Source organism: Papaver somniferum, chromosome 9 (assembly GCF_003573695.1).
Source record: "Papaver somniferum cultivar HN1 chromosome 9, ASM357369v1, whole genome shotgun sequence".
Taxonomy (NCBI): domain Eukaryota; kingdom Viridiplantae; phylum Streptophyta; class Magnoliopsida; order Ranunculales; family Papaveraceae; genus Papaver; species Papaver somniferum.
The window spans coordinates 34,422,396-34,448,468 of record NC_039366.1 but is presented as its reverse complement, the minus strand read 5'-3'; the positions used below and the strand labels follow the sequence as shown (position 1 = coordinate 34,448,468).

Genomic DNA, 26,073 nt, shown 5'->3' with positions numbered 1-26,073 from the left:
TTAATACCTCCAAAACAAGACTAATTGCAATTGGTGAAGTGCCAGAACTTCAACAATGGGCAGATGACTTTGGCTGTAAAATAGACACTTTACCGTTCTTGTACTTGGGCATGCCTCTTGGAGCAAAACCAAACAGCAAAACTATCTGGAATCCAATCATAGAAATATGTAATGCAAGACTCTCTTTTTTGAATCAAATATCACTCTCAAAAGGGGGTAAATTGGCTCTCTTAAAGCATATTCTTAGTTCACTGCCTATGTATTACTTCTCTCTTTTTAAATCCCCCGTTTCCATTATTAATATATTAGAGAAGAAGATGAAAAACTTCCTTTGGGAACATAATAATTCTGGGAGTAAGTGTTCTCATCTGATCAACTGGAAATTGGTAATGGCTACCAAAGAAAAAGGAGGTTTGGGTGTTCTTAATCTCAGGTTGATGAATCAAGCTCTCCTGGCTAAATGGTGTTGGAGATTTGGAGTTGAAAATCGCATCTTTGGTATAAGCTTATGGTTGAAAAGTATGGCCCTAACTTCTCTTTCTGGACACCTAATATAGTTACTTCTCCACATGGTGTCTCTTGCTGGAGAACTATAGTTGAATGCAGTGCTCTTGTCACAAGGAACTTTTCTCTGAATGTTCACTCTGGCACAACTATGTCATTCTGGCTTGATAGATGGAAGGGAGATTCCAGTTTTATGAATTCTTTCAGGAGCTTATATAATCTGGATAGGCTGAAAAATGCAAGTGTTGCTGAGCATGTTTCGGCAGATGGTTCTTGGAGATTCGATTTCAAAAGATGCCTGTCACACGATGAAGCTAACTCTCTGGCAGTTTTGTTGGAAATCATTGGTTCAAATCCGCCAGCACTTGATGATCTACCTGATACTAGACTGTGGCCTTTAACTTCAAGTGGTATTTTCTCAGTTAAATCATTATATGCGGAGATGATCAGAGATTCTGGAGAAGATAACTTTCCTCACAATTTTGTTTGGATTTATGATATTCCTCCAAAGGTGAATTTTTTGTTGTGGTGTGCAGTCCATGGTAAGCTAAACTCTCAGGACATGATACAGATAAAAGGGATTGATGTTTACACCTCTTGCATTCTTTGTGGGGATTGCACAGAATCGCAGGATCATATTTTCATTCACTGTAAGGTTGCTTATAAGATTTGGTGCTCTATTATGCCAGTTGACGGATGGGCATGGGTTTTCCCTAACACAATGATTAATCTAGCAAGAACATGGTCTAACAATTTCCTATCTGCTAATGGAAAAATTGTTTGGGTCCTTATACCAACAGCTGTGATGTGGGTTCTTTGGAGGGAAAAAAACTGCCGCACCTTCGAAGAGAAATATTTCTACAAAACGGATGCAGATCTGTGTACGGACGTTAAAACTCTTGTGCTGACTTGGGCTGCAGGTTTTGGCAATCGTGTACATTTAAATTTCTCACATACAGTTAGTAACTGGAGCATGGTTTTTGCTTAGCTCTAGTTTGTACTTTTGTTTTTTCTTTTCTCTATACTACTTCTTGTAGTTTGTACATTCTACCTTCTTTGAATAAAATCCTCTCTTCCGATCAAAAAAAAGAAAAAACAATCAGATTCATTAGATATATAAAATCACTGCAAACTAAAATTGCGAATCATGTTTCCAAAATAATTGATGGAATGATTTTTTTCCAGTAAGAAAGCATTTTCGTCATTTTTAGTTGATATTCTCTTGCAGTTTCTCTAACACAATAATCTCAGAAATATACCTAGTAGCACTAAGATCACATACCACTTCATGTTATCTCCTTTTGGTATAGTAACACTTTTGTGAGCTTGCTTGACTGTAGCATTTTGAGCAGATAGGAAAGCTTCAGATCCTAGTTGGATGTCTCATGTCTGGAGACGCATCCTTCTTCATTTGGTCGTTAGCTATGGCTGCTTTCTTGAGGGAGGTGTAACTTGAATGGTTATTTTGTAATAATACATATATTCATTTACTAAATGGTCCTATACTGTCAAATAGCTGTGTTGAGAAAAGACACATACCATTTTTTGGTCCAATAATCGGTACTCTTGGATTTGGAATTTGGAGACTTTCTCTGACCCAGCAGTCATAACTTTCTGTAGGTCATTTTGTTTAGATCTCTTGCCAAGTGACGTTGATTTTTCAGATTTTTTGAGGATGAGTGCGGTGCCGATACGTCAACAATCCTAGTAACGACCTGCTGAGAATAATTGCACCTAATCATGCTGATCTTTTATTATTGCTAGCTTCATCTGATACACAACGTATAACTTAATTAGAACCTCATGAACTTCAATTATCTCTAACATATGTTTGCCAATTTTGATTTTGCTTGTCACAATCTTGGTTACAGAAAAAATCGTGCTTACCCGATGCCCATTAGTACCACCATGTTCTTCAAAGGTAGAGCCGTAGAGATATTAAGTACCAAGTCCAAAATCTCCATTAGGAGATACTTTTCATTTTTTCTTCCCTTCCTAAGTCCAGTGAGGGTATCAATGTACGTTGGAACCTTACGTGGCTGATAGCTTGTCTCCTCTTTGTGGATGGATAGAGTAATCAACATAATTAACCATACTCTCTGTTAGCCATCGGCAAGTAGCTTTTTGGATTTCGTCATCTTCTTAATAAAATACTGGTTACTGGATCATTAGTTCCTCTCTCAATCAAAACACAAAAACTCCTTGCTGCATATTAATAGCCGCAAAAATTGGATCCACGACACCATATGATGCCAGTAACGGGTGACCGATCTGCAACCAAGACATACAAATTTAACATCAATTGAACCGAACCAATGATTAATTATACAGACACACGTTATTCAAGTGTATATACTGCAGTGCGATACCTTAATGTAAAGAACACCATTGATTGGATATGCTAACATTCTCTTTAGTAATAGCAGGTTGATCGGGAACTGGAATTGCCTCCTCTTTAACTGATTGGACATAAGCGATTCTCTCAATGTACAGAACTAAACCGAGAGAGCTCAACATTCATACATATTTAGCTTACAAAGAAATCCAAATACCTTTTAAATAATTTAACTATTCCACTTCAGAAAAGTAAAAAGATCTTACATGCTGCATTTTGTGTATGTTGAGATTCTTGAGATTGAGCCTGCGCCATAAGTCGAGGGCTTCTACGTATGTTCAATGCAAGACTAGCATCTGTTGTTGCATTAATTGAACCGGTGAAAATAACCATTAGGTCATCACAAAAAAAACTATGAATGACCGATGGATATATTCTAAGCCAAAATATACGTAGATAACGACGTAAAAAAAGATAGGACTATACCGATTGCATCTTGTGTATGTGGTGTTTCTCTATGTTGAGGATGTTGACTGATCCTTGGACTTCTGCGCAAGGGTAATTGGGCAGCGTGACTGCTTTCTCCGAAATGTGGTACACTTACTTGATGCGGGGCAGTTTCTGCAGCAGTTTCCCCATCATCGGAGCTGCTATCATCTGTTGAGTCATGATTCGTTCTCCCTACAGCGGAACTAATAACTATGGCTCATGCCTCTTTTGTTCCAGGAACATAGTTGTTGGGTCGGCGCCGTTTCTATTTACCAAATTTTTTTGTTGAACATAAGTCTAAATTCACATCCATTTTTACTTAATCCTAAAACTGAAAGAGATAGAAAACCTATTTTGGTATCTCAAAAGAGAAATTTGTACATAAACATGTAATACACTACAAACTTCTCATAAATGACCCTGTTTTGATGAAGACAACTTAAGTCGAGGATGTTTTTTATAAAAATCTCTAAATGATGTACCAAATACATACACATACCTGGTATGGAGCAATCGACTTTCCCTTTTTCTTTACGGGATGCCTCTGCGGCGTCCTCATCTTGGTACTGAACTTGCTCAATAATTCTGCGGCATCCTCATCTGGCACAGGAGAATGGAGTAATCACTGACATCCGCGGAATAACGGATCTTGTGATATTATGATGAATAATAAGTAAACCAAGCACAAGCAACTATGAAAATACGAGAAAGATAAATCAACTCACAAGACACAAGATTTATAGTGGTTCGACCAATACATACAACTTGAATATATTGTCTACGTCCACTTTGAGTCGCACCAACTCAAATACACTATGAAGAAAAAACGATTACAGCGTCGTGTTAATCCCAGCAAACCCTTGGTTACACCGCAACAATTACCCGAGACGATAACCTTGTCTCTTGTTCCTCACCAATATGCTATCACAACGAAACCCTAACTTTAGCCTTAAAGTTATACAAGAAATCTCTCACCGATCTCTTAATCGTTTTCTACACAATGTACAAATTCTACAAGGCCTAACTACCTATTTATATAGGTTACAAACTTTGCCACCAAGAATTCTAACCGGTTTAGAAAACCCCTTCCCTAAATAACCACGGCTAACTTTAGGAAATAATTAATTAGTCTTCAATAACTAACAATCTCCCACTTTGAAGACTTATTGATTGTCTTCCATTCTTCAACTTTGGATTGACGGTGCTAAAACATCTTCCTTGTTAGTGCGGATCTCCTCCCAGATCCTCATTCTGAGATACCAACTAAAGCCTTGCAGAGCTTTAGCTTGTCTGATGTAACTCCCTTGGTAAGCATATCCGCCGGATTCTTCGAATCAAGAATCTTCTCGAGCTTCAACTCTCCTTCTTCTAAGAGATCCCGAATGAAATGATAACGGATATCTATATGCTTCATCCTAGCATGATAGGCTGAGTTCTTAGCTAAATGTATAGCACTTTGACTGTCGCTAAACAGAACATTATCTCCTTGTCCCTTGCCCAACTCAGCTAATAATCCTTGTAACCAAATCATCTCCTTGCTCGCTTCTGTCACCGCTACATACTCCGCTTCCGTAGTAGACAATGTCACCAACTTCTGTAACCTTGAGTTCCAACTCACTGCAGCTGACCCCATAGTATAAACATAACCGGTCATACTTTGCTTTTTATCTACATCACCTGTGAAGTCTGCATCCACATAACCCCTCAAAATAGAACCACCTTTTCCATAGCACAATGGTACGTTTGTGTTACCTCTCAAATACCTGAGAATCCACTACACAGCTTCCCAATGTTGTTTTCCTGGGTTGCTTGCGTATCTACTCACTACCCCCACTGCATGTGCAATATCCGGTCTCATGCACACCATAGCATACATTAGACTCTCAATAGCCGAAGAATATGGTACGTTAGCCATGTACTCCTTTTCTTCACCTGTCTTCGCACACTGCATACTTGAAAGACGAATTTGACTTCCAAGTGGAGAACTAACTGGTTTAGCATTCTCCATATTGAACCTTTTCAACACTCGTTCAATATATTCATCCCGACTAAGCATAAGTACACCCTTAGATCTGTCTCTTATGATCCTCATACCAAGAATCTGCTTTGCTTCACCAAGATCTTTCATATCAAAATCACTTGCTAATTGTTTCTTCAAATTCTCAACTTCTTGTAGAGATGTTCCGGCAACCAACATATCATCCACATACAGTAGTAATATGATGTAGTCAGAACCATTTCTTTTGAAGTAACAATAAAGATCTGTATTACACCGTGAGTAACCACTTCTACGCATGAAGTTATCAAACTTCTTGTACCACTGTCTCGGGGCTTGTTTTAAACCATACAAACTCTTCTTCAGCTTGCACACCATCTTTACCTTGCCTTTTACTATGAATCCTTCTGGATGCTTCATGTAAATTTCTTCATATAGGTCACTATGAAGAAAAGTTGTCTTTACATCCAACTGTTCAAGGTAGAGATCTTCAGAAGCCACTAGACTTAACACTACTCGAATAGTAGTCATTCACAACCGGAGAAAATATCTCGTTGTAATCAAACACTAGGTTTTTGTTGAAAACCTTTCACAACCAACCTCGCTTTGTAGCGAATTTCTCCATTTGCTTCAGATTTCATCCGATAAACCCACTTGTTATGCAACGCCTTCTTACCTCTTGGTAATTTTACTAACACCCAAGTGTCGTTCTCATCAAGTGAATTTATCTCATCCTCCATAGCAAGTTTCCACTTGCCTGAATCATCAGTCGCTAGTGCTTCCTTAATATCTTCAGGTTCGCCTCCATCCGTAAGTAATAGATAATTCAAAGCATACCTTGGGTTTGGTTTAGGAGTTCTTGACGATCTTCGTACTTCTTGTGAAACTTTAGGAATAACTCTCACTGCAATAGAAGTCTCTTCAACTTGTACTTCTCTGTCATCAGCAACATCATGCTCTTCTTGTTCCACACTTCTTCCAGAAACATCATCAATATCGATATACAACTCCTTATCGACGTTGCTTGACCTAACATCTTCAACTTGTGTTGTATTCCTGTCCTTGTACAGCTCATTCTCATAAAAAGTGACATCTCTACTTCTAATAACTTTGTGACCTTCATAGTCTCAAAGTTTATACCCAAAAGCGTCAATTCCATAACCAGGGAATATACACTTCTTTGCTTGAGCACCTATCTTAGACCTCTCACCGGGACTAAGATGAACATAACCAACACAACCAAAAACTTTCAAATAGGAAAGATTTACCTTTTTGCCAGTCCAAACCTCCTCTGTTATCTTCATATCTAATGGACTACTAGGTGTTCTGTTAATTAGATAAGCAGCCGTCTCTGTTGCATGTGCCCAGAAGGTCTCGGGCAAACTAGTCTGCAACCTCATGCACCTTGCGCGTGCATTCAACATCCAATTCATACGTTCTGCTACTCCATTCTCCTGTGGTATCCTTGGAACTGTCATCTCCAAACGAATTCCATTCGTAACACATAACTGTAAGAATTCTATCTTGTCATACTCACCACCGTTGTCTGACCTTAGACACTTCAACTTCAGACCAGTTTCTATTTCAACCAAAGCTTTACACTTCTTAAACACTTCAAACACCTCGAACTTATTCTTCATGAAGTAAAGCCACACCTTCCTTGAGTGATCATCAATAAAAGTGACATAATACTGGAATCTGCCGTGAGATGCAACATCAATTGGTCCCCATACATCCGTGTGAACCAAATCAAGTTTTGCACTTCTCAAGTCTCTTGCTCCTCTGTTGAAACTAACTCGTTTTTGCTTTCCAAGAACACAGTCTTCACAAAAACTCATATCAACAGACTTCACCTTAGGTAGATATCCTCCCGAACATAGAATCTTCATGTTCTTCTCACTCATGTGTCCTAATCTTCTATGCCATAAGTTAGTATCTGCACCACTACTAGCTACTGCTAAAGTAGTTCCATCTGAAGTCCGGTATAGACTATTGACTCTAACTCCTTGAGCTTACACCATAGCCCCTTTCTTTACTTCCCAATTGTGTTTCGTTAACACAACTTCACAGTCATCATCACAAACTTGGCCCACAGACACCAAGTTCTTCTTCAAATTTGGAATGTGTCGTACATCCTTCAATTTCCATGTCGAACCATTGACTTTCAAGATCACATCACCCAAACAGATGATGTCGCATGCTTCACCATCACCCAAGAATACTTGGTCGTAGTGTCCTTCTTTATAAGAGATCATAATACTCTTATCACCCGTTGCATGGAAAGAAGCTCCCGAGTCTATAATCCAACACTCATCTTGCTTGTCCTTAGAGAGTAGTAGAAAACCTTTCGTAATCATCTTCTTGTTATCAACAAGGACCTTCACCGGCTCCGCAGCCGCAACTACGTTGACCTCTTCTTGATTACCTTTGTTTTCCGGACAATCGCGCTTGAAGTGTCCTACTTTCTTACACACTCAACAACACCTCTAGGTCGAGATTGATATCTCCCCTAGAATTCCCTCTAGACTTCCATCTGGATTTATTGTTGTTGTTCCTATTTGTAGGACTAAAAAATCAACGAAAGTATATAAATGTGTTCCTCACCACTATTCATTACTGCAACCTGGTCACTGCTGCCTTCACTTGCAGTTATAATTCTTTTTGACCAAATCTTACAGTCAAGACTTAAAAGGAAAAGAATATGTTGACCCAGAATACAAACTTGTTGCTAGCCTAGTAGTGCCTAATACTGGTCGTCATGCACATTTGAGCATGAGAAAAATGGTCTGATTTGATGAAAATTGGCAAGGGTTTTCATCAAGTAGAAGTTGTCAAAGATTATACCTTCGGAAGTAGAAGTTATCGATTTAGAAGCACCAGTAATACTTGGTCCCGGTTCTTCCATTACATGTTGATTGAGGAACCCGGGGCTTCGACATGTTCTTTCAAATGGACGTTTGGCTGTGCCAATATCAACATTTCTTTCATTATCTTTGACAATATCAATATTGTTGGTTGTAGGTTAGGCAGACAGTTGGGTGGTAGAAAGATGTCTATTTTTTTAATCAGTAAATATGTTAGAAAGATACTCAAACGTACAGAGATAAAGATACTCAAATGTACATAGATTATATGCATCGATGACTTACTCGTTATACTGGTTCCTGCTCCATGGTCTTGTGGTCGAACCGGAGCGGTGATAGAGAGTTGCTCACTTATTTCTGTTGTGTTTCCGCATTCATTTCTTGTTTTCCAGATGCGATAAGCATTACGCCGTTCTTTAAGAACTGCTTCCTTTTCAACTTCTGTCATTGAATCTCGTAATACTGTATAGTGAACACGACGCCTCTCTAAGTGAGCATCTCTTTGTTTTTGCTCGATTAGTCTTGGACTGCGATGCAGATGAAAACCCGAAAGAGTATCTCTTTGTTGTTGGTCGATAATTCTTGGACTTCGACATGGATGAAAACCTGGAACATTACCTTGCAATGAATGCATCTACAAATAAACCCAAAAGTGAGTTAAATTTCTTCATAAAAGTTAACAGAACATTTTGAATGGAAAATTAGTGCACAAGCTAAAATGGAGCAGCGAATCCATCTACTAATCTAATCTAACTAATCCATCTACCCTTTAACTAACTTTCCTTTCATTTTATTTCATGTCTCTCGATGGAGATATCTCGAACCGAGAACGTTAGTGGTACTGGAACTGTAACATTGAACCTTTTCATTTTATTAGTATAGAAAAACTTAAGTTTCTACTTGTTCATTTTCTTAAATGTACAACTATGACGCTGAGAGCTCTGAATGAAACAGTAGATTTCGATAAGAAATGTTCACCAATCTTTTAGGAGCTCACGTGTGCACACTGAAATAAAACACAAAAGATAAAATAAAATACATACTCTAAACAAATGAACAAAATTGCTTTTCTACTTCCATTATCATTCAGAAAAAAGAATAAAGAATAATAACAAAGCATAAACTCATCCAAGCACGTCAACAGAGCAAACCCATATTTAGTACTGCAATAAGCTTCATGAAACATTAAATTAATGTGCAGTTGAGGTTGTTGAGCGCCTTGATTGCTAGAATATTGGTCACCTTTCAGTGTTGTCTCTATAATCAGTTTAGTAGTGTTGTATTTTGAACCGAAAATTAGTGCATAAACTAAGATGGGTTTTCTCAAGCATTTACACAAACAGATGGCGTTCAGAAACCTTAAACTCACAACATAAACCTTAGATTAAAGTGAGTACTCAAATCGAAGGCTTAATGAAATCAAAAGTATATAACGAACCCTAATCGAAGAAATTAGGATAATGCCCTAATTTTTCCCCTAAACCCACTCTGAACATCGATACTTTCTCACTGATGCAAAAAAAAAAATTCCTAGAAAAACCACAAAAAATGGGTACTCAAAGTAACTCAATTCTAACTAATAATAACTCAAAAGTCCGTAAAAATCTTACCAAATTAGTTCTATGTTGAGTTGATAATCAGAGAGAAAATAAACTTTGATGGAACGATCCAGAAGGGAATTTGAATCCAAAATCGAGTAAATACATCGTTAATTTGATCATAAGAGAAAAAGAGGGAAGAAATTATGATGGATCGACGATGTAGAAGTGAACTTTATCTTCTTCTCCATCATGTTTGTCTGCTGATTTTGGTTTGTGTCGAAGCTCTATAACAAAGACGTAAAGAAAATGTATTTACGCTTCCTAAAGATTAAAGGATCTAATTGTCAGTTCAGGTACAAACCAAAAAAAATGTTCCGGTTGAAAAGGCACCCTTTTCTTTATTATAGTTAGATAAGATGAAGAGTGGTAATAAAAAATAGGTGGGAAATCATGTCTCCTCGGAAAATTGGATAAAACCCGAGAAATCGTGTCTTTTCGGAAATCGACTTTATTAGTTTTCATATGGCGTTTTTTTATTGGCAAAAATATGAGGTTTGTTCTGGTAGCGCCACATCAGCATAATCATTCTCCTTTATAGTATTAAGAAGAATTGATTGATACGTGAAAACTATGAGATAAGTGGAAGTCGTTATGGGTCATTTATCTCTAGGAGTTACTCGTATGATTTAATTTAGATAGCTGGTTCGCAGGGATGTTTATGCGTGGTTTAAACTTGTTTTTAAGTCTATGGAAATACCTCATACCACCCTTACCTAAATAACCAGGAAGGTACTTATGGAATAAGATACGATGGTGATGTGTAATACCTCATGTGTAACCACGTACTCCAGAATAAAGAAAAACAGATAACAAAAACGATACACCCATTACGCTTGGCGCAGATACATGATAGACGCATTTATGTGTCTAATATATCTCAATTATATATACTGTTAGTGCTCGATTCTATACTTATTTGGTTATTTTATTTATTTGTAGGTGTTTTTAGAAGAATAAGGTTTTGCGGCAAAATTGGCTAAAAATATGGCATTTGGACCTCTGTAGATAGCATACCGGAAGCTCCCCAGAAGTGTACCGGAAGTACCCCAAAAATAGCTCGGAGGAACCACGAAAAAGTGCGGAAAACATCACAGAAGAATTGCTAAAGGCACTCCTAAGTTGGATAAGGGACACCCTATTTCAGGGCATGTGCTAAAGGGACACCATAACTGGATTAGGGGGAGGTCAGTTTCCTTCTCAAAATTCAAAACAGAAACTGGCGGGAAAAATGGCAGCAGCGAAGAACAGTTTTGAAAGTGGAATTTGAGCGAGTTTTGAGGAGATTCAATGGATGTATTTGGTACGTATGGACTCTAGAAGACATAACAGGCCTGTTGCAAGCAATTAGACCCAACCAATTGGGATGGATAAGCTGGAAGAAGAGATCAAAGTCCAGGCAGAGAGACGTGTCCTGCTGTTCACTGTCGAAGATTTTGTGGAGATTTTGGGAGACTTTTACGCTGGATAATCATGTATTTGGTCCTGTTCAAGTCATAGGAAGAGTTTGGTGGCTATTTTATAGCTAACAGACGCGTACAAAGCAACAGAAAAGAGATTTCTCTCTCAACTGCACGTGAAGAAAAAGGGAGATAAACTCGGATTTAATCGAGTTATTTGGACCCTGTTGTGTATATATAAAGGCTGTTGAGAAGTGGTAGAGAGTTTTTATCAAGAGTTTGGGGAAGGTTTGGAACGCAGAGGAGCGAAGAAGAAGGATTAACAGCAATTCCCACCTGCTGCTGCTGCTGCCATTAGAGGACCTTGAAGAACACGAAGAACAGACTGCACATAGCAGTCTTATTTTCCAGCGTCAACAGCAGCAGCGGAGTGTCGTTGTTTTACTGCAGTTCCCTGGTATCGTTTCTTTCTGGACGCTTAAAGAGGGTCGTAGTTTCACTGTTTTATATTTTTCACTCTTTTAATCATATTTTGAGCATCAAGTATGTATTTTGAGAACATGATTATTATGAGTAGCTAAACCCCAATACTGGGATGATGGAGGAAGCTGTTTTTCAGCCATGTGGTTATTTAAATAATTCTTAATTCACTTTTTGCACCGATTTTAATTGATTTATGATTTCAATTAATTACTTGTGATTTTGTTTGATGGAACATGCTTAGTCCTAGGGATTCTTGATGTGCCATGCTTATAATATACAAGTAATATTTTATGGAATCTAATTTGGCAAAGATAGTGTTAATATTTGTTTTATTTTGAGCTATAATCGCCTAGGATTATTTTCTGAGCCACTTGAATATGAAACACATTGGAATCCTGAGTCCTGGTTCCTCTTGATCTTGTGACATATTTTCTGTATATATCTTTATTTTTAAATCTTTACAAGTCCGAGCAACGAATCCTTATTTACCGCAATCGAAATATTACAACAATACAGAGGATTTTTTTTATCATAAAAGAGGACCCACACAGCATTGAGGATAGAAGGAAACGCAAACCACTGAACCTGTACCTGTTGAGAGAGTAGATGTTGACTGCACATCCAAGAATAACAATCCTTAGCCAAGAACTCGAGGCCCCGAGAAGCAAATCTTACATCTTCTACTAGGCTGAGATTGGGAGGAGCACCAATTAAAGTCTTCAGCCTAATCAGTCTTGCAACTCATACATATTGACTGGTCATGTGAACGTAAATTTTCAGTTTCCATAATGCAGCATATCCTTAATCTTGCAATGCTTGCTTTCTGCAAAAAAATTTTTTTTGATAAAAGTTAAAATTGATTCAAAGTGCCAAGGAGGCACAAGCGGAAGATACAGTAAAACACTTCGCCATTGAAGAGACTGGCAGTACTAAAAGAACCTAGCTGGGAGCAAAGTTACATATAAATCTTTGTGATAGGTGTCTAAAACACCTTGATATTTATCTATTTTTTATGCTTTATTTGCTAAGTGTTCTTGTAAATTATGTATCTTATGTTTGTTTTTGAGTATTTAGGTACTTTGGAGTTATTTGGAACAAAAGAAGAAGAAACAGCGCAAAAGCCTCATCTCATGTGCAACTGCTTTTGGAGACGGATTATTTCTCACTATTTTCTTTTATTTCTTCATCTCCATCTGAAAAGCGTGTCGGCTTTAGTGATGCAAATTTTATCTGAAAAACATGACAACTTTAGTGATGAAGAGACATTGAAGAGAAGAAGTGGATCTGAGAAGTAAGAGACGGTTGTTGTTGGCCCAAAGCATTCATTTGGAGCCAGGAGGATGAAAGTGTTCAACGGCGAGTGTTATGCGGAGTCAAGTCAACGATAAGGGGCCGCTAGTTCTGGTTCAAAGGATGGCTAAAGGACTGCCAGATGGTGGTTTGTATTAATCTGCTGGGTGCCTATAACAATTCTTATCACTACCTATCCCTAAAAGCAAGAAGGAATGTAATTTCTCTTCTCAATACCTACCATTTGCCTGAAATTCAGAGTGATACACAGAAAGTGAGATGTGAAGTTCAGAGGAAATTCGGAGAGGAATCGAAGCAGAAGAAGGTGGTGATTCAAGGGTCAGAAAACGAAAGATATTGATGTTCGAACATGAAGATGGAGATTAATTGAAGAAATTTCTTGCAGTTCGATTGATTGCTACATGAAGATTTAGGGTCTGAAACTCTGTAACTGAAGGTGAAAGCTTCGATTCGAGACAGGGAGGAAACTTGGTGGAATCTGATGTATCTGGTGATGAAATGGGTTGTCAATAGAGCTGACTGAGGCTGCGGAGAAGGTGAACTGAATCTGGGTAGATGAAGGTCTAGGTATAAGATTATGGAGTTGATGATGCTGGTGCTTCAGGTGTTGGTTTGGGGTGTTGTTGAATTAAAGATGTTAGAAGCTAATGGAAGAGATGGCCTGAGCCTGATGGGTGTTGCTTCTATGGCAGTGAGATGGAACTGAGACTGCAATGAATTGCAATTGCAGGTACCTAAACGGGTTTGCTGAATGCTGGTGTTTGTGAAGTTCAGAAGAGCTGAGACGGTTCAACTGAAAAATGGAACTGAGCTGGAATGCATTGGTTGAACTGCAGTTGGAATGTATGCAGAAGAACAAGGAGATGGAGCTCGAGAGGCAGTATGAATTGCAGCAATTGAGCTGAACTGAAATGGTGGTTTTGAAGTTATTCGAGTGAGAAGCAGCAGATGAATTGAAGCTGGTGTTTAGCAGTGGGTTTAGTTATTTGCAGCTGCAGTCTGGTAGAATGGATTAAAAGGAGATGTTCAAGGGTATTGAGTGTTTGATGCTTGAAGGGTTTAATGATGTTGTTATAGGTAAGGCTGAAGTGAAGTAGATGAGCAGTTGGAGCTGAACTCGCACAAGGGTTTGCTGTTGGAGATTAAAGACAAGCGTTGTCAGTTCGCGGGGGTGGAGTATGAGACGCTACAACATTGCAGTTTTACAGGGAATGTTGGTTGCACTAGCAGTTACTGGTGGATAGAATGGACTACTGGCAAGCAAGTGAGAGTTGGCTGGGATTCAGAACCTGATTGAGATGCAATGGAAGAAACAGTTTTGGTGTTGGTCGAGAAATCGCAGCTGGATGGAATTGGAGTTATGAACTGCAGCTAGTGGTGCTTGAGGCAGTGGAAAGGAGATGTCTTGGAGATGATGCTCACGTGATTACAAGAAATAAGGCTGTGGTTTTGGTATGATGCTAAGCAACACAATGGCAGGGAAGAAATGAAGCATTAGATGTATGCTTAGGAACTTTACGGCAAGTTCAGATGCCGCAGGGTGTGTTGAATGGATGTTCTAGATGTATGTTAGGACAGGTCTGAGCTGAAGATAATGTTGCCAATGGTGGCGGAGTCTGAACCTAGAAACTGAGATGGAGTGATGGAAGAGCTGTGAACGTATGAAGCACGGGTGATGGCAGTGATTGCAGGTCAGCTGAATGGGACGGAGTTGCTGCCATGTGCAATACAGGGAAGATTGAGAAGCTAGGTTTGAATGCAAGACATTGTAGGTTGTGGGACTGGTGCCTTTTTTCTTTACAGTGAAGCCAAGGACTGGACAAGACTAAGATTGCAGGCTAAGGTGGTGCTAGAGCTGAATGCCTTGTCAGTTCCACAAGACTGACAGGCTTAGTGAACTTTACATGGGCCTGTATTGACTGGGTTGTGGCTGCCTAGTGGGCTGGAACGTGAGTTAGTAGGTCAGGCTTGGTCGAGACTTTTTGGAAAGCCAATTCACACTACAGAGGAGGATATATAAGCTCTTGAGGGTTCTATATTATTTTTTATCTTTTGTTTCTACTTTTATTCAAGGGTTTTGAACATGATTTATTGCTTCTTCTTGTTTATGAACTCCGTTGATATGATTAGATAACTCTTTTTTGGTTAAGGAATAAGTTGGATTTTCAAACATGGGTTTTTATTCAATAAATTAGTTTTGTCTCCATGTTTTATCGTTTATGATTCACTATAGATATTGTTATATGATTTGAAAGCTTGTTTAGTCGAGTCACGAATCGATTGGGTTTACTTTCATCTCTATTGCTAGATTAGAGTTTATTATACGGAAAAGTGATAAATTTCTGATTGCAAGTAGCATAATTGTGAATATTGCTTGTAGTGATACATCCTATAGTCACAAGTGAGTCATAACCTTTGTTAAATCGGATTAGTGCGTTTTCCATATTCGATTGCTTTGATTGGCCTGATTTCATAGAACTTAATGCATCCAGGGAATTAAACTTGATTAATGCTTTTACCGAAACATATTGACAACTTAGTCCTCTCTATGGGAACGATCCTTTCTTGTTCTTGCTATATTATTTATTTTGAGTAGTGAGAAAGTGTAATTTATTTTTGACGCATACGACTGCGATCACTTTGCTTTCCCAATTATGTACCAAATCATCAAAATACAAACCTTTAAAAGCTTGAGAGGGGAGTCCCCATTGAAACAAAAGTGATTTAACAGCTATGATTACATCAGTTGGTTCGTAATCCTTGTTGTGAAAAGTACTTTTATTTCTTTCGATCCATAGAGCCCACCATATCGCATAAGGAAGGTTGTTCCATATGAAGTTATGAATTGCATTCGGAAATTTCTTTTTCCATGACTTAATGCAGCCTTCCATCGCGAATTCTGAATTGAATGTTGTATCTCCTCCATTCCAGATATCCAACAAAAACCCGACAAATGCCCCAGCTTCCACAATATGTTTTGCTTGCTGAACACCTCTCCAAAAGCCTCTCCCATGAGGTAAGGCTAAATCCGTTATAACCAGAAGTAATAAAGCTAAGATTTGAAACTTCCGCTTCACCTATCCACCCAAAGTTGAGTTTTCTTCGAGAACAATTCAGAAAAAAGATAAATTTGCAGATCTAGAATCTGATTCAGAACTCAAACTGGGTTTGCACATGTTTGTGTTTGGCAATAACATAAAAGACCATTTTACTTTGTGTTTGCCGTTACTGATTGAATGTAAGAAAGGGTAACCTTTCTTGCTTTCTGTCATGTCAGTTGCTTTACATTTCTTCTGAGAATTTTAGCTAGTGATATCAGTAGGCGCATACTATCAAAGTAGGAAGAAAGAACTGAGTCGCATCAACTGGTGAGCACTCAGCAGGTGTTTTTTTTTAGTTGCATCGTTTTGGTGAATCTCTCCTTCCCACTCAACTAAGCCTTTGATAACACACCCTTCTTGGTCGTCTGATTTCTCCACTGTTGCACTTGGAATTGCTGTAATCCTTCTTGGTAGTGGCACCAAAAGGAAACTTTTTGGGATGCCTACACAGATAATGTTTCTTCATCAACCTCTTGGTGGTGCTGGCAGATGAGGAACTCAAGCTCATAGAAATTATGCACAAGAAAAGTAACGTCACCAAAATTATTTCCGGATTCACTGGTAGAAGTTTTGAACAAGTTCACAAAGATACACTGATAGGACTGCATGTTTACGGTGGAAGCAGTCGAACCTAAAATCATCGATGGGTGTACTGACAGTAACCAAAGAATATTCAAATTTCAAAATAACATTTTACGAGTTTGTTTGTTTTTGTGATTCTGTAATAGAGTTCCACAAGAATCATTAGACAAAAGCTGAAACAGCACTTCCTTTGTAAAGAGCGCGTCTATTCTCTGGTATTTAATTTTCCAATTCTTCATCATCTGGATTTATCATTTGGCAGCTTATAGAGCAACAAGAGCCACGCTTCCTGATGCAGAAAAATAACCGTCATCAATCCTACAGAATTCTCCATTGTTTCTTGATATGATATCTCCCTCCTCATGATGGGGTGGTGCTGAAGACGTGTGAAATTGTTTCTGGACGCAATTATCACTGTATCCATTTACAGAAATAAGTATATTATAAAGTATTAGCTCACTGAAAGACAACAAGGTCGTTGTAGTATAGTGGTAAGTATTCCCGCCTGTCACGCGGGTGACCCGGGTTCGATCCCCGGCAGCGGCGTTTTTTTTTGTTTTTTGTTTTTAGCTGCCGAAATGGTGTGGCAAGAATCAGCTCAGCTCAGTGTACGAAAAATATTTCAATACAACAAGACCAGATCACTTAAATGGGATGTAGTGCTTAGAGAATGAACTGAGACAATTTTGAAATAGTGTATATTTACTGAAGAATTAAATCTAAGACCCGCAACACAATGAACTTATATTTATAATTCAATTCAGGATACTCATTTAGTTTCTTAAAAGTCTGCTTCCGAGAAAATGTGTTTGGTACTTGGTGAGTGGCAATGTTGCTAACAAGAGTAGATACTGGATTTTGGGGGGACAACTTCAGGTTTCGTGGGGCAAGTTGTTGGCTCAAGACAGGTAAGTTGAAGTGGGGCAAGTTGTTGTCGATGAAGGCGAGTCATAACAGTCTTGGCATATTGGCAAGGAGTTGCAGTTAGAAAAATTCATCTAGCAACTAGAACGACATACAATGGGTGGAAAAACAGACCAGACATTCTACTATAATTCCCCTATCAAAGCAAAAATGTATATTATTCATAAAGAAAAATGACGGCCAGCCAATTTGAACACGCAAAAGAAAGTTTAGGCCGATTAATCTAATGCTTCCTGCTTGATCTTTGAATTGTTAGTCTGTTGGTGATGCGTCCTGCTTACTCAGCCCTCACGCTAGTGCAATTTTTGGGTCTGAAAATATGGTATAATGCTGCTCCAAGTTGCAGTTTCTACATGGTCTGTGAGCAGCGTTAGTTTCAAGCCTTAAGGTAGTATAGCATCACAAAATGTGTCATAGCCCATTGCAGTTCCCTTTTGGGGTTCGTTCATTACAACTTTTGCTATACTGCGTATCATGTCCTTGATTTGAAGTCCTAGCTAGCTTCTATCACAGCCTTTTGGATTTCGGTATCACATTTGTTTTTCTTATAAACATATGCCATCTTGTTGACAGAGAGCAGATCTTGTGTTAGAGATCACACAACCTCTAGAAATGAACAAAAAAACCATGTGACCAACCTAACTAAGTTTAAGTAGTTGAATCACAAGCAATGGAATACGATGGTTAGATTACTCATTCAGAACAGGAAAAGAACTAGGTAATAAGGGAATACTGTGTCTATAAATAGACAAAAAAATTCTGCTTGAACAAAGCAAATTTAACTAATTCCATCAAAAAAGTTCATGGTACACGGAAGAGAAGAAAAAAAGCAAAGAGATGGGTTTGAAATGAGGTGTATAATTATCGGTATGAGTGCTGCCTCTACGATGAGAAGAGCAATCCCACGGACTGCAGCAAGCCTGGGGTCGTGGTCACTGTATGCTGCTGGGGTATATGAAATCAGAGAAAACTATAAGAATTAGTATACTTTGAAGAGGATTAAAATAATCATCCTAGCTAAATAATGTATTAAAATTTATGTATTTGTCTATATTTATGATGATAATAAGATCTTGACGCCATTTCTATGACTAATTGTGAGCATTTTTGCTTCTTCATCGTTCTTGTGACATAACTTTTTCATTTCTGTCTATTTATTTGCCCCATTTTATTTTATTTTACTTTTTAATTGGTTCCTATTTGATCAGTTTGGAGCTCTAAACACAATCAGATTCAACACTACAAGGGTATCTTTCATATTGATCTGGTCTTATCGCTTCTTTGAATTGAGCCAAATTATGGATTATCTACTTTACTTTGTAATTGGGATGCCTTGATGCAAGCATCTATATATATGTAACTTTTTTCAGCTTGGTCACTCTTTGGTGACTGAGTTTCTCTTTATAAAATTTGCCCTTTCAAGTCAAGAAAACAAAAAAAAAGTTAAAATGTTACGTCTTGAGTGTAGTGGCTGGTCGGTGTTTCCATAATGCAGCATATCGTAATCTTGCAATGCTTGCTGAAATTATGTAAGCCTTAGGGAATTCTGAAATGAATGTTGTATCCCCATTCCAGATATCCAACCAAAACCCGGCAGATGCCCCAACTTCCACAATATGTTTTGCTTGTTGAACTACTCTCCAAAAGCCTCTCCCATGAGGTAAGGCTAAATCCATAATAACCAGAATGCCGCTTCACCTATCCAGCCAAAGTTGAGTTTTCTACGAAAACAATTCAGAAAAAAAGATAAATATGCAGATCTGAAACCTGATTCAGAACTCAAACTGGATTTATACATGTTTGTGTTTGGCAGTAACATAAAAAACCATTTTACTTTGTTGCTACATAGTATATGGTTTCGCTCTGAGAATTTAAGCTAGTGATCAGTAGGCGCATACTATCAAAGTAGGAAGAACTTGCATCAACTGGTGAGCAGTCAGCAGTTGTTTTTTTAGTTGCATCCTTTTGGTGAATCTCTCCTTCTAACTCAACTAGGCCTTTGATAACACAACCCTGTTGCACTTGGAATTGCTGCAATCGTTCTTGGTAGTGGCACCAAAGGGAAACGTTTTGGGATGCCTAACACAATCGATAATGCTTCTTCATCAACCTCTTGAGTCTTGGTGGTGCTGGCAGACGAGGAAATCAAGGCCAAAGAAATTATGCACAAGAAAAATAACGTCACCAGAATTATTTCCGGATTCGCTGGTACAAGTTTTGAACAAGTTCACGAAGATACTGATAGGGATCGCTGCATGCTTCTGGCGGAAGCAGTCCAAGTTTTGAACAAGTTTACTGGTGCTGAAGACGTGTGAAATTGCTCTTGGAATGGACTTTGTACGCAATTATCAATTTATGTTGCTGGTCAGTTACACAGCCAGCTCAAAAAAACACAACAAGGTCGTTGTAGTATAGTGGTAAGTATTCCCGCCTGTCACGCGGGTGACCCGGGTTCGATCCCCGGCAGCGGCGTTTTTTTCTGTTTTTTTTTTAGCTGCCGAAATGGTGTGCCAAGATGGTTCCAATCAGCAATACCAATGCCATGGAGTCCCGGAAGAAAGCCGGCGCAGCAACGCGAGGTATTCTGGCGTTTGATTATCAAAAATGTGCCATGGCCCATCGCAGTTCCCTTTTAGGGTTCGTTCATAGCAACTCAAGGCCAACCTAACTAAGTGTAGCTTGAAACTTTGTATGTATGAACATAAAACATGTGACTAACCTAACTAAGTTTGAGTAATCGAATCACATTGAATGGAATAAGATAATTAGGTAACTCATTCAAAGAGGAATAAGACTAGCTAGCTAAGGGATGAGTATTTGTGTGTCAGTGAGTACGGTGTCTATAAATAGATTAAAAAAATCTGCTTGCTTGAACAAAGGAAATTTTACTAATTCCAGCAACAAGGCTCATGGCATACAGAAAGAGAAGAAAAAATCAAAGAGATGGGATTGAAGAGAGTTGTATAATCCTGGGTACCAGCAGACTCGGAAATTTAAAGAGAGAAAAGGATGAAGTTATCATCTTGATTGATTTAGAAGGTGTGTGAATATACACTCTGCAATTGGTATGAATATATAGTCGAGCTCCTCAACACCAGCAATGCATTACATGAAGACTTTGAGATAAGTGAGATCCGGGTCATCTTTATGTTTTTTTGCAGAGAGATTCATGTCTTTAAGCTGTTTTGTTTGTTTTAATTATGAGCTCATATTTTTGGCAATCAGTTTATTTGATCTTTAAAGAGGAACTCACATCCTCCATTTCCTTTTAAAAGTGTTTAATAATAACTCAAATTAGAATTGAGCTCCCTGAAGTGATTTTAAGACTCTCAATTTATCTTTCTCTTCTGCCAAAAGAACACTGTTGAAATGGATTTTGAATAGACAGAAATTGTACAACTAAATTGTAAATTGACAGCTTTAATTTTATTTTTTTTGGTTATTATATTCAAAGGAAAACAGATGTACAAGGAATGACGAGAACGATCAATTCCTTTCAACCCCATCACACATAGAAACATTCAAAGCTAATTTACAGTCAGGGACGAGATCTATAATTACAGAGTTTATAGTATGCTGCAAATGCATGGGAACCCAGCAAACTGCATTTTGAAGCGCAGTAGCTTCAGCTTGCTCTGTGGAGGATGAGGATATAGTTATCGCTCCTGCAGTCAAGAATTGTACTGCATGATCAAACGATATTAAATCAATACCTGCTATGTTAGATGTTGCATTGAAGGCAGCAGCAAAGTTTAATTTAGCCTAATTAATAGGAGGTGGCGGCCAATGCTAGTGATGTAAGTATGGCATACTGTTTTTGGTTATTATGAAACGTGTAGCTTCCATGATTATCTCCTAAGCCTTTGGCCTATGCTGCTAGAGCTCCTAGGAAAGATGCCTGGTATGTCGGATCATCCCACTATATAAAATGCATTAAGTGATTCTTAGTGTTAGGACTGCCAAAGCCTTGACAGTTGGAGGCTATAATATTTTCATGGTAACAAAATACTGAGAAAACTGATAAAAGTAAAGCAAAAACATATGCAAAGCTGAAAGGCAAGAAAACACTATTGACAAAAAGAACCAGCACGCTAAAAGGAGATGCAAAGAAGAGTAAAAAGTACCTGGTTCATGAACAATATTAACACTCCCAAGGTCCTGCTGCGCGCATGACTTAATGATAATCAAAATGATTCATCCTTAGCTCTGCTTAGAAGAAACAACAAGCATACAGAGACATCCACAACGAGAACATCAGAAGAGTAATTAACAACAACAGAAAAACAGCGGCAGATCAGGTGTAAGGAATTAAATGCAACAATAGTCAGATTGAGAGGCAAAATTTAGTTTCGTGAAGATTTCACATTGCGTAGACCAGTGCATTGATAACCATATTTAGTCATAAGTGTACGTGTTAATTAAACAAACACCATAGAATCGAAGTTTGTTTCACCAGAACTAACTTTCTCCTTCTTCCACGTGATCTAATGAAAAATATGTGGGGAAGGAATTGGATGGTGGATTTAAGGCCACTGGCACAGTTATAAAATATTTCATCAGTAGAAATGTTGCCAAAGAGTCGCCTAAGATCTTAAACACATTGTGGCTGCCCTAATCCTGTTGAATAGCATCACAACTGAATCGAGGGCACCATTCTGGAGTTCCTAACAAGGTTTGACCCTAAACCTAACTCATTCACAGGGTTTGAAACAGCAAATATACTGATTGGATTTCTTTCTTTCAAACCGTTCCCGCAACAAGACCCTGTCCTTGTCTTATTTCTTTTTATTTTCTTTTTGGCGATCCTGGATCATTGTTATTCTGCTAGCATGCTAGTGGATTTTTCCAAGCAGGGGTACTGTTTAGAGTTTCTCCCATTAGCTTACCGCTAACGTACATGAAAGCAACAGATTTTTATAAACTAGAGAAGGAAGAGCAGTTTACTTGCAATAAAGCTATGATTTGAAACTACTACCTCTTCATCCATCCACTCAAAGTTTACTTTGCTTCAAGAACAATTCAGAAAAAAACAAATATACAGATCTAAAACCTGATTCAGAACTCAAACTGGCTTGAATGCACTCTATGTATGGCCAATTTCACAGAAGCTGGACCTTCATTTTCACACAGTGACAGGACAGGCATTCATAAATCCCATACAATTAGTGCTAAACATACCACTATTAGTGGTTCATTACATATGCTACTTCTAATCTGTAATGTGATAATTGTTCATGCAAGTTTTACATCTTGGATAGACTGAACAAGAATGGAGCAAAAATGTTAAAGAGAGGAGATTACCTCAAACCCGGATGTGTCTGCTTTAATTGAGGCATCAGGCATCCATGTGATCTGTCATTGTCCCTTATTTAAGTCTTTGTGATGTAAACCTTCATCTTGTTATTTCTGCCAATCATATTTTCTGCCTTCTTCCAGAAAAACATCTCTGACGTCTAAGTCGCCAATCATCTTTCATCAAAATAACACTAGAAATTTGGTGCGCCTCCTTAACATAAATCGTTTTTCACTAGTTCCATTTTGTTGAATCATTCACCGTACAATATGGTCAAGAACTTGCAAATCATAATTAAGCATGGTAAATAATATAATTGTACACAACTAATAAAAACAACACGAAGTTGGAAGCAGTTTATTTTACAAATGGAAACCATTCAGCTTACTTGCACTTGATAGATTTCTCGATTTATTTTTCTCTTTGTTCACACACTATTTTTCATGCAGTGAAAAGAAAGACAAACCCAAGATTGATAAAGGCTAAGAATGTTGCTAGACCCACCGAAAAAAAAGGACCGAGAATTGCACCGAGAGGGATCGCACGTACCCAATGCTGCGTTCTGTGCATTGGGATAGGGAAGGGCAGGAGCCCCTCTCACACAGTGCACTCCTGCCCTTCCCTATCCCAATGCACAGAACGCAGCATTGGGTCCGTGCGATCCCTCTCGGTGCAATTCTCGGTCCTTTTTTTCAGTGTGTCCAGCAACATTCCGAAAGGCTAACTATATTACTACTGACAGGTGTATATTCACACGGGAATTCAATCTTAATCCTTAAAAACACACCTTATGCACTATTGACTACACGTAAGCAAAGAAAATGAAATTGCATTACAGCATATAGATAAAGGTATGCAGAGTAATACAGACAATGCATTGAAACTTATATCCTTCAATGCATCATGCAATGAAGGATATAAGTTTCTTACATGATATTCTTACAGAGTCAATAATAACTTCGCGAGCCAGAGACATTAATTTTATTAATAAAGTCACTGCAGTAGTAAAAATACCAGGTAACTAGTGTCACTTGTCACTGAGCTTGAAGAAAGAAGACTGCCTTAAGAACACTAAAAGTTTAAATCATGTAGTGAGGCTATGACTTTCATATTACCAGGATAGTCATGAAGCAATCACATGATAAAACTAAAGTATCTTAAACACATAAGATAAATCATCTGAATTTCCCATTGCTTAAAAAGTTCAAGTACAATCAACACATGATATACAAGAACTGAATTATGCAATTAATCTGATTCCTCAGTTATGTTTAGTTAATTTAAGTAGGATAGTCAAGAAGTATGCACCATTATCAAACTTTGCCTAGGCTTGTCATTACATAGTCAAAACATAGAAGTGCTCCAGTTCATCATGACTAACCTCTGATACTTAAATTACTCGTAAGTCACCTTAAATGAACTAATTAGTGAACCTTTGCAACTTGTATTGTAACTCCTTCATACCATGGGATGAATTCAGAAATTTAACCTTTGCGGAAATGAAAGAGAAGATCATAATAATGACCAGGAACTTCTACCACGTGTTACGAACTTCTCCAAGTAAAACTTCTGATTGTTATTCATTGCAAGCATGGGTATAGTTTGGAGTTTCACCCATTTTATGCTAGAGTATACGAAATGCCAAGATTTTCATAAAATAGGTACATAAGAGCAGCTTTATATTACAATAAAGCCAACACATGAAACTAACTCTTAACTATTTGCTCATAATTTGAAACTTTAAAAGCTCAAATCAAACATAGAGAGCAACCCAGAAAAGACAAAACTATCAGGCGCTGAACCCAATTTTAACTTCAAACTGGGTTGAAAGCATTCTTGGACGTATAACTTACATTTACCGACTAAATTTGTTACTGGAATCCAAAAATTGCTTGAGCTGAGACAACATATTAGATTAAAATTAAAGAGAAGCAGAAACTTCACAAAAGCGAAAATGACTATGTATAACTACAATTAGTAAATATTGATCTCATTAGATGCTCAAGAAGTATTAAGCAGTTAAGTTTGGTATACCTTCAATACTTCGGGTTCTTCTACCTCATACATGCTCACGAACTTCTTCAAGAAAGACTTCTCAGATGTTTTAACAAGTGAATCTAAGGAAATTTGCTTCTCAATCTGACCCTTAGAGACTAAACACTGAACAACAACACGTCTAGGGAAAATGGTTTTCTTCAGGCTAGATTCAAATATTCTCGGATATTTGGCTAATCCATGATCGATGTTATCTTCTTCTCTGAATATGCCATACATCTAGGTTCTTTATTAAATTCATTTGAAATTTCTTCAGCTGACCAAGACCAACCCCCATTTCCTATAAACACTCAGCTTTGCTTTCCAAGTCGATTTGCTCATACATGTCAATCCCTGTATATCTTTAAAATATGTGGCTTTATAAGGATCGAAACCCATACCCTTAATCTCTTCTGGAATCTCATTTTTGAACAATGTTGTGGAGGGTATCACAGCAAGGGATTATTGCAACTTGTAAGCTTCTCTCAAGAACACATGGGTGATTAGAGATGAATTTCGCTAGGTCATTGGAAAATCGAAAATCTAATTTTAGTTGAAGGGTTTTCTGAGGATTGTATAAAAGTACCGAGGGAAACCTAGAAATGGTTTTGGAAATGTGAGGTTTCGTGAATCCGCAGTTTTCAAGTAGGGTAAGGACTGAATCTGGGTTTGATGAGGTTTTGAAATGATGAATTGATCAGGTAATTGAAAACCAACGAAGATGAAGAGGACATATTGTGATTTGGGGAAGAACCAACAGATGAAATGAAATTAACCCTAATAAAATGAAAACTAGAAGCATGAGTATTTAAGCAATCTCCATTAATGTTAGTAATTACTGGATACACTGTGCGGCACAGAGAACGTATCATTGTTGATGATGAAGAAGGAGAAATACATTACAGAAATATGTGGTGGGAGAGAGACCCCAGCTCAGCTGGGCTGCGCATTTTACAAGACGAACATATCGCTAATAAACAAGCACTTGGAATGAGTTGCCTGGTTTGTATATCGACCCACGGCAAAACGCTTGGTTTGTATCCTAGTTAGTAAGTTGGGGAATGATTCGCGAATCATTCGCGAATTTTACCGTCTTATTCGCGTACGTTTGCAACTCCGAACCCAAATCGTGTATTATGTGGCATTCCCGGATTATTCG

General features: G+C 38.1%; 2 protein-coding genes, 1 long non-coding RNA gene and 2 other non-coding genes across 8 annotated transcripts; 3 read left to right on the top strand and 2 right to left on the bottom strand.

Annotated features, from left to right (window-relative positions):
* The first annotated feature begins 655 nt into the window (after window positions 1-655).
* Window positions 656-1,492, top strand: LOC113311751. The gene has a single exon (XM_026560550.1). It carries the CDS (start codon window positions 656-658, stop codon window positions 1,490-1,492), a length of 837 nt encoding a protein of 278 aa, XP_026416335.1.
* A 769-nt stretch (window positions 1,493-2,261) lies between these two features.
* Window positions 2,262-10,111, bottom strand: LOC113309161. 3 transcript variants are annotated; one of them, XR_003340411.1, is made up of 8 exons: window positions 9,799-10,111; window positions 8,474-8,822; window positions 3,828-3,976; window positions 3,326-3,593; window positions 3,106-3,195; window positions 2,874-2,963; window positions 2,392-2,775; window positions 2,262-2,274 (listed from the first exon to the last, which is right to left on the bottom strand). XR_003340411.1 is itself a non-coding variant. In XM_026557573.1 (3 exons), the coding sequence occupies exons 2-3, from the start codon at window positions 8,820-8,822 to the stop codon at window positions 8,068-8,070; spliced, it is 597 nt and encodes a 198-aa protein (XP_026413358.1). In that variant the 5' UTR covers window positions 9,799-10,111; the 3' UTR covers window positions 7,840-8,067. The 3 variants fall into 3 exon arrangements, 1 of the variants encoding a protein (XP_026413358.1); XR_003340410.1 differs by having other exon boundaries at window positions 3,828-3,928; XM_026557573.1 differs by lacking the exons at window positions 2,262-2,274; window positions 2,392-2,775; window positions 2,874-2,963; ... (1 more) ...; window positions 3,326-3,593; window positions 3,828-3,976 and adding an exon at window positions 7,840-8,315.
* A 7,026-nt stretch (window positions 10,112-17,137) lies between these two features.
* On the top strand, window positions 17,138-17,209 carry TRNAD-GUC. Its single transcript has one exon. It is a non-coding gene; the product is annotated as a tRNA-Asp (tRNA).
* A 2,778-nt stretch (window positions 17,210-19,987) lies between these two features.
* Window positions 19,988-20,059, top strand: TRNAD-GUC. Its single transcript has one exon. It is a non-coding gene; the product is annotated as a tRNA-Asp (tRNA).
* A 942-nt stretch (window positions 20,060-21,001) lies between these two features.
* On the bottom strand, window positions 21,002-25,870 carry LOC113311071. 2 transcript variants are annotated; one of them, XR_003341546.1, is made up of 4 exons: window positions 24,915-25,870; window positions 22,889-23,160; window positions 21,712-21,793; window positions 21,002-21,270 (listed from the first exon to the last, which is right to left on the bottom strand). It is a non-coding gene; the product is annotated as an uncharacterized LOC113311071 (long non-coding RNA). The 2 variants fall into 2 exon arrangements; XR_003341545.1 differs by having other exon boundaries at window positions 21,002-21,252.
* Between the last annotated feature and the right edge of the window lie 203 nt (window positions 25,871-26,073).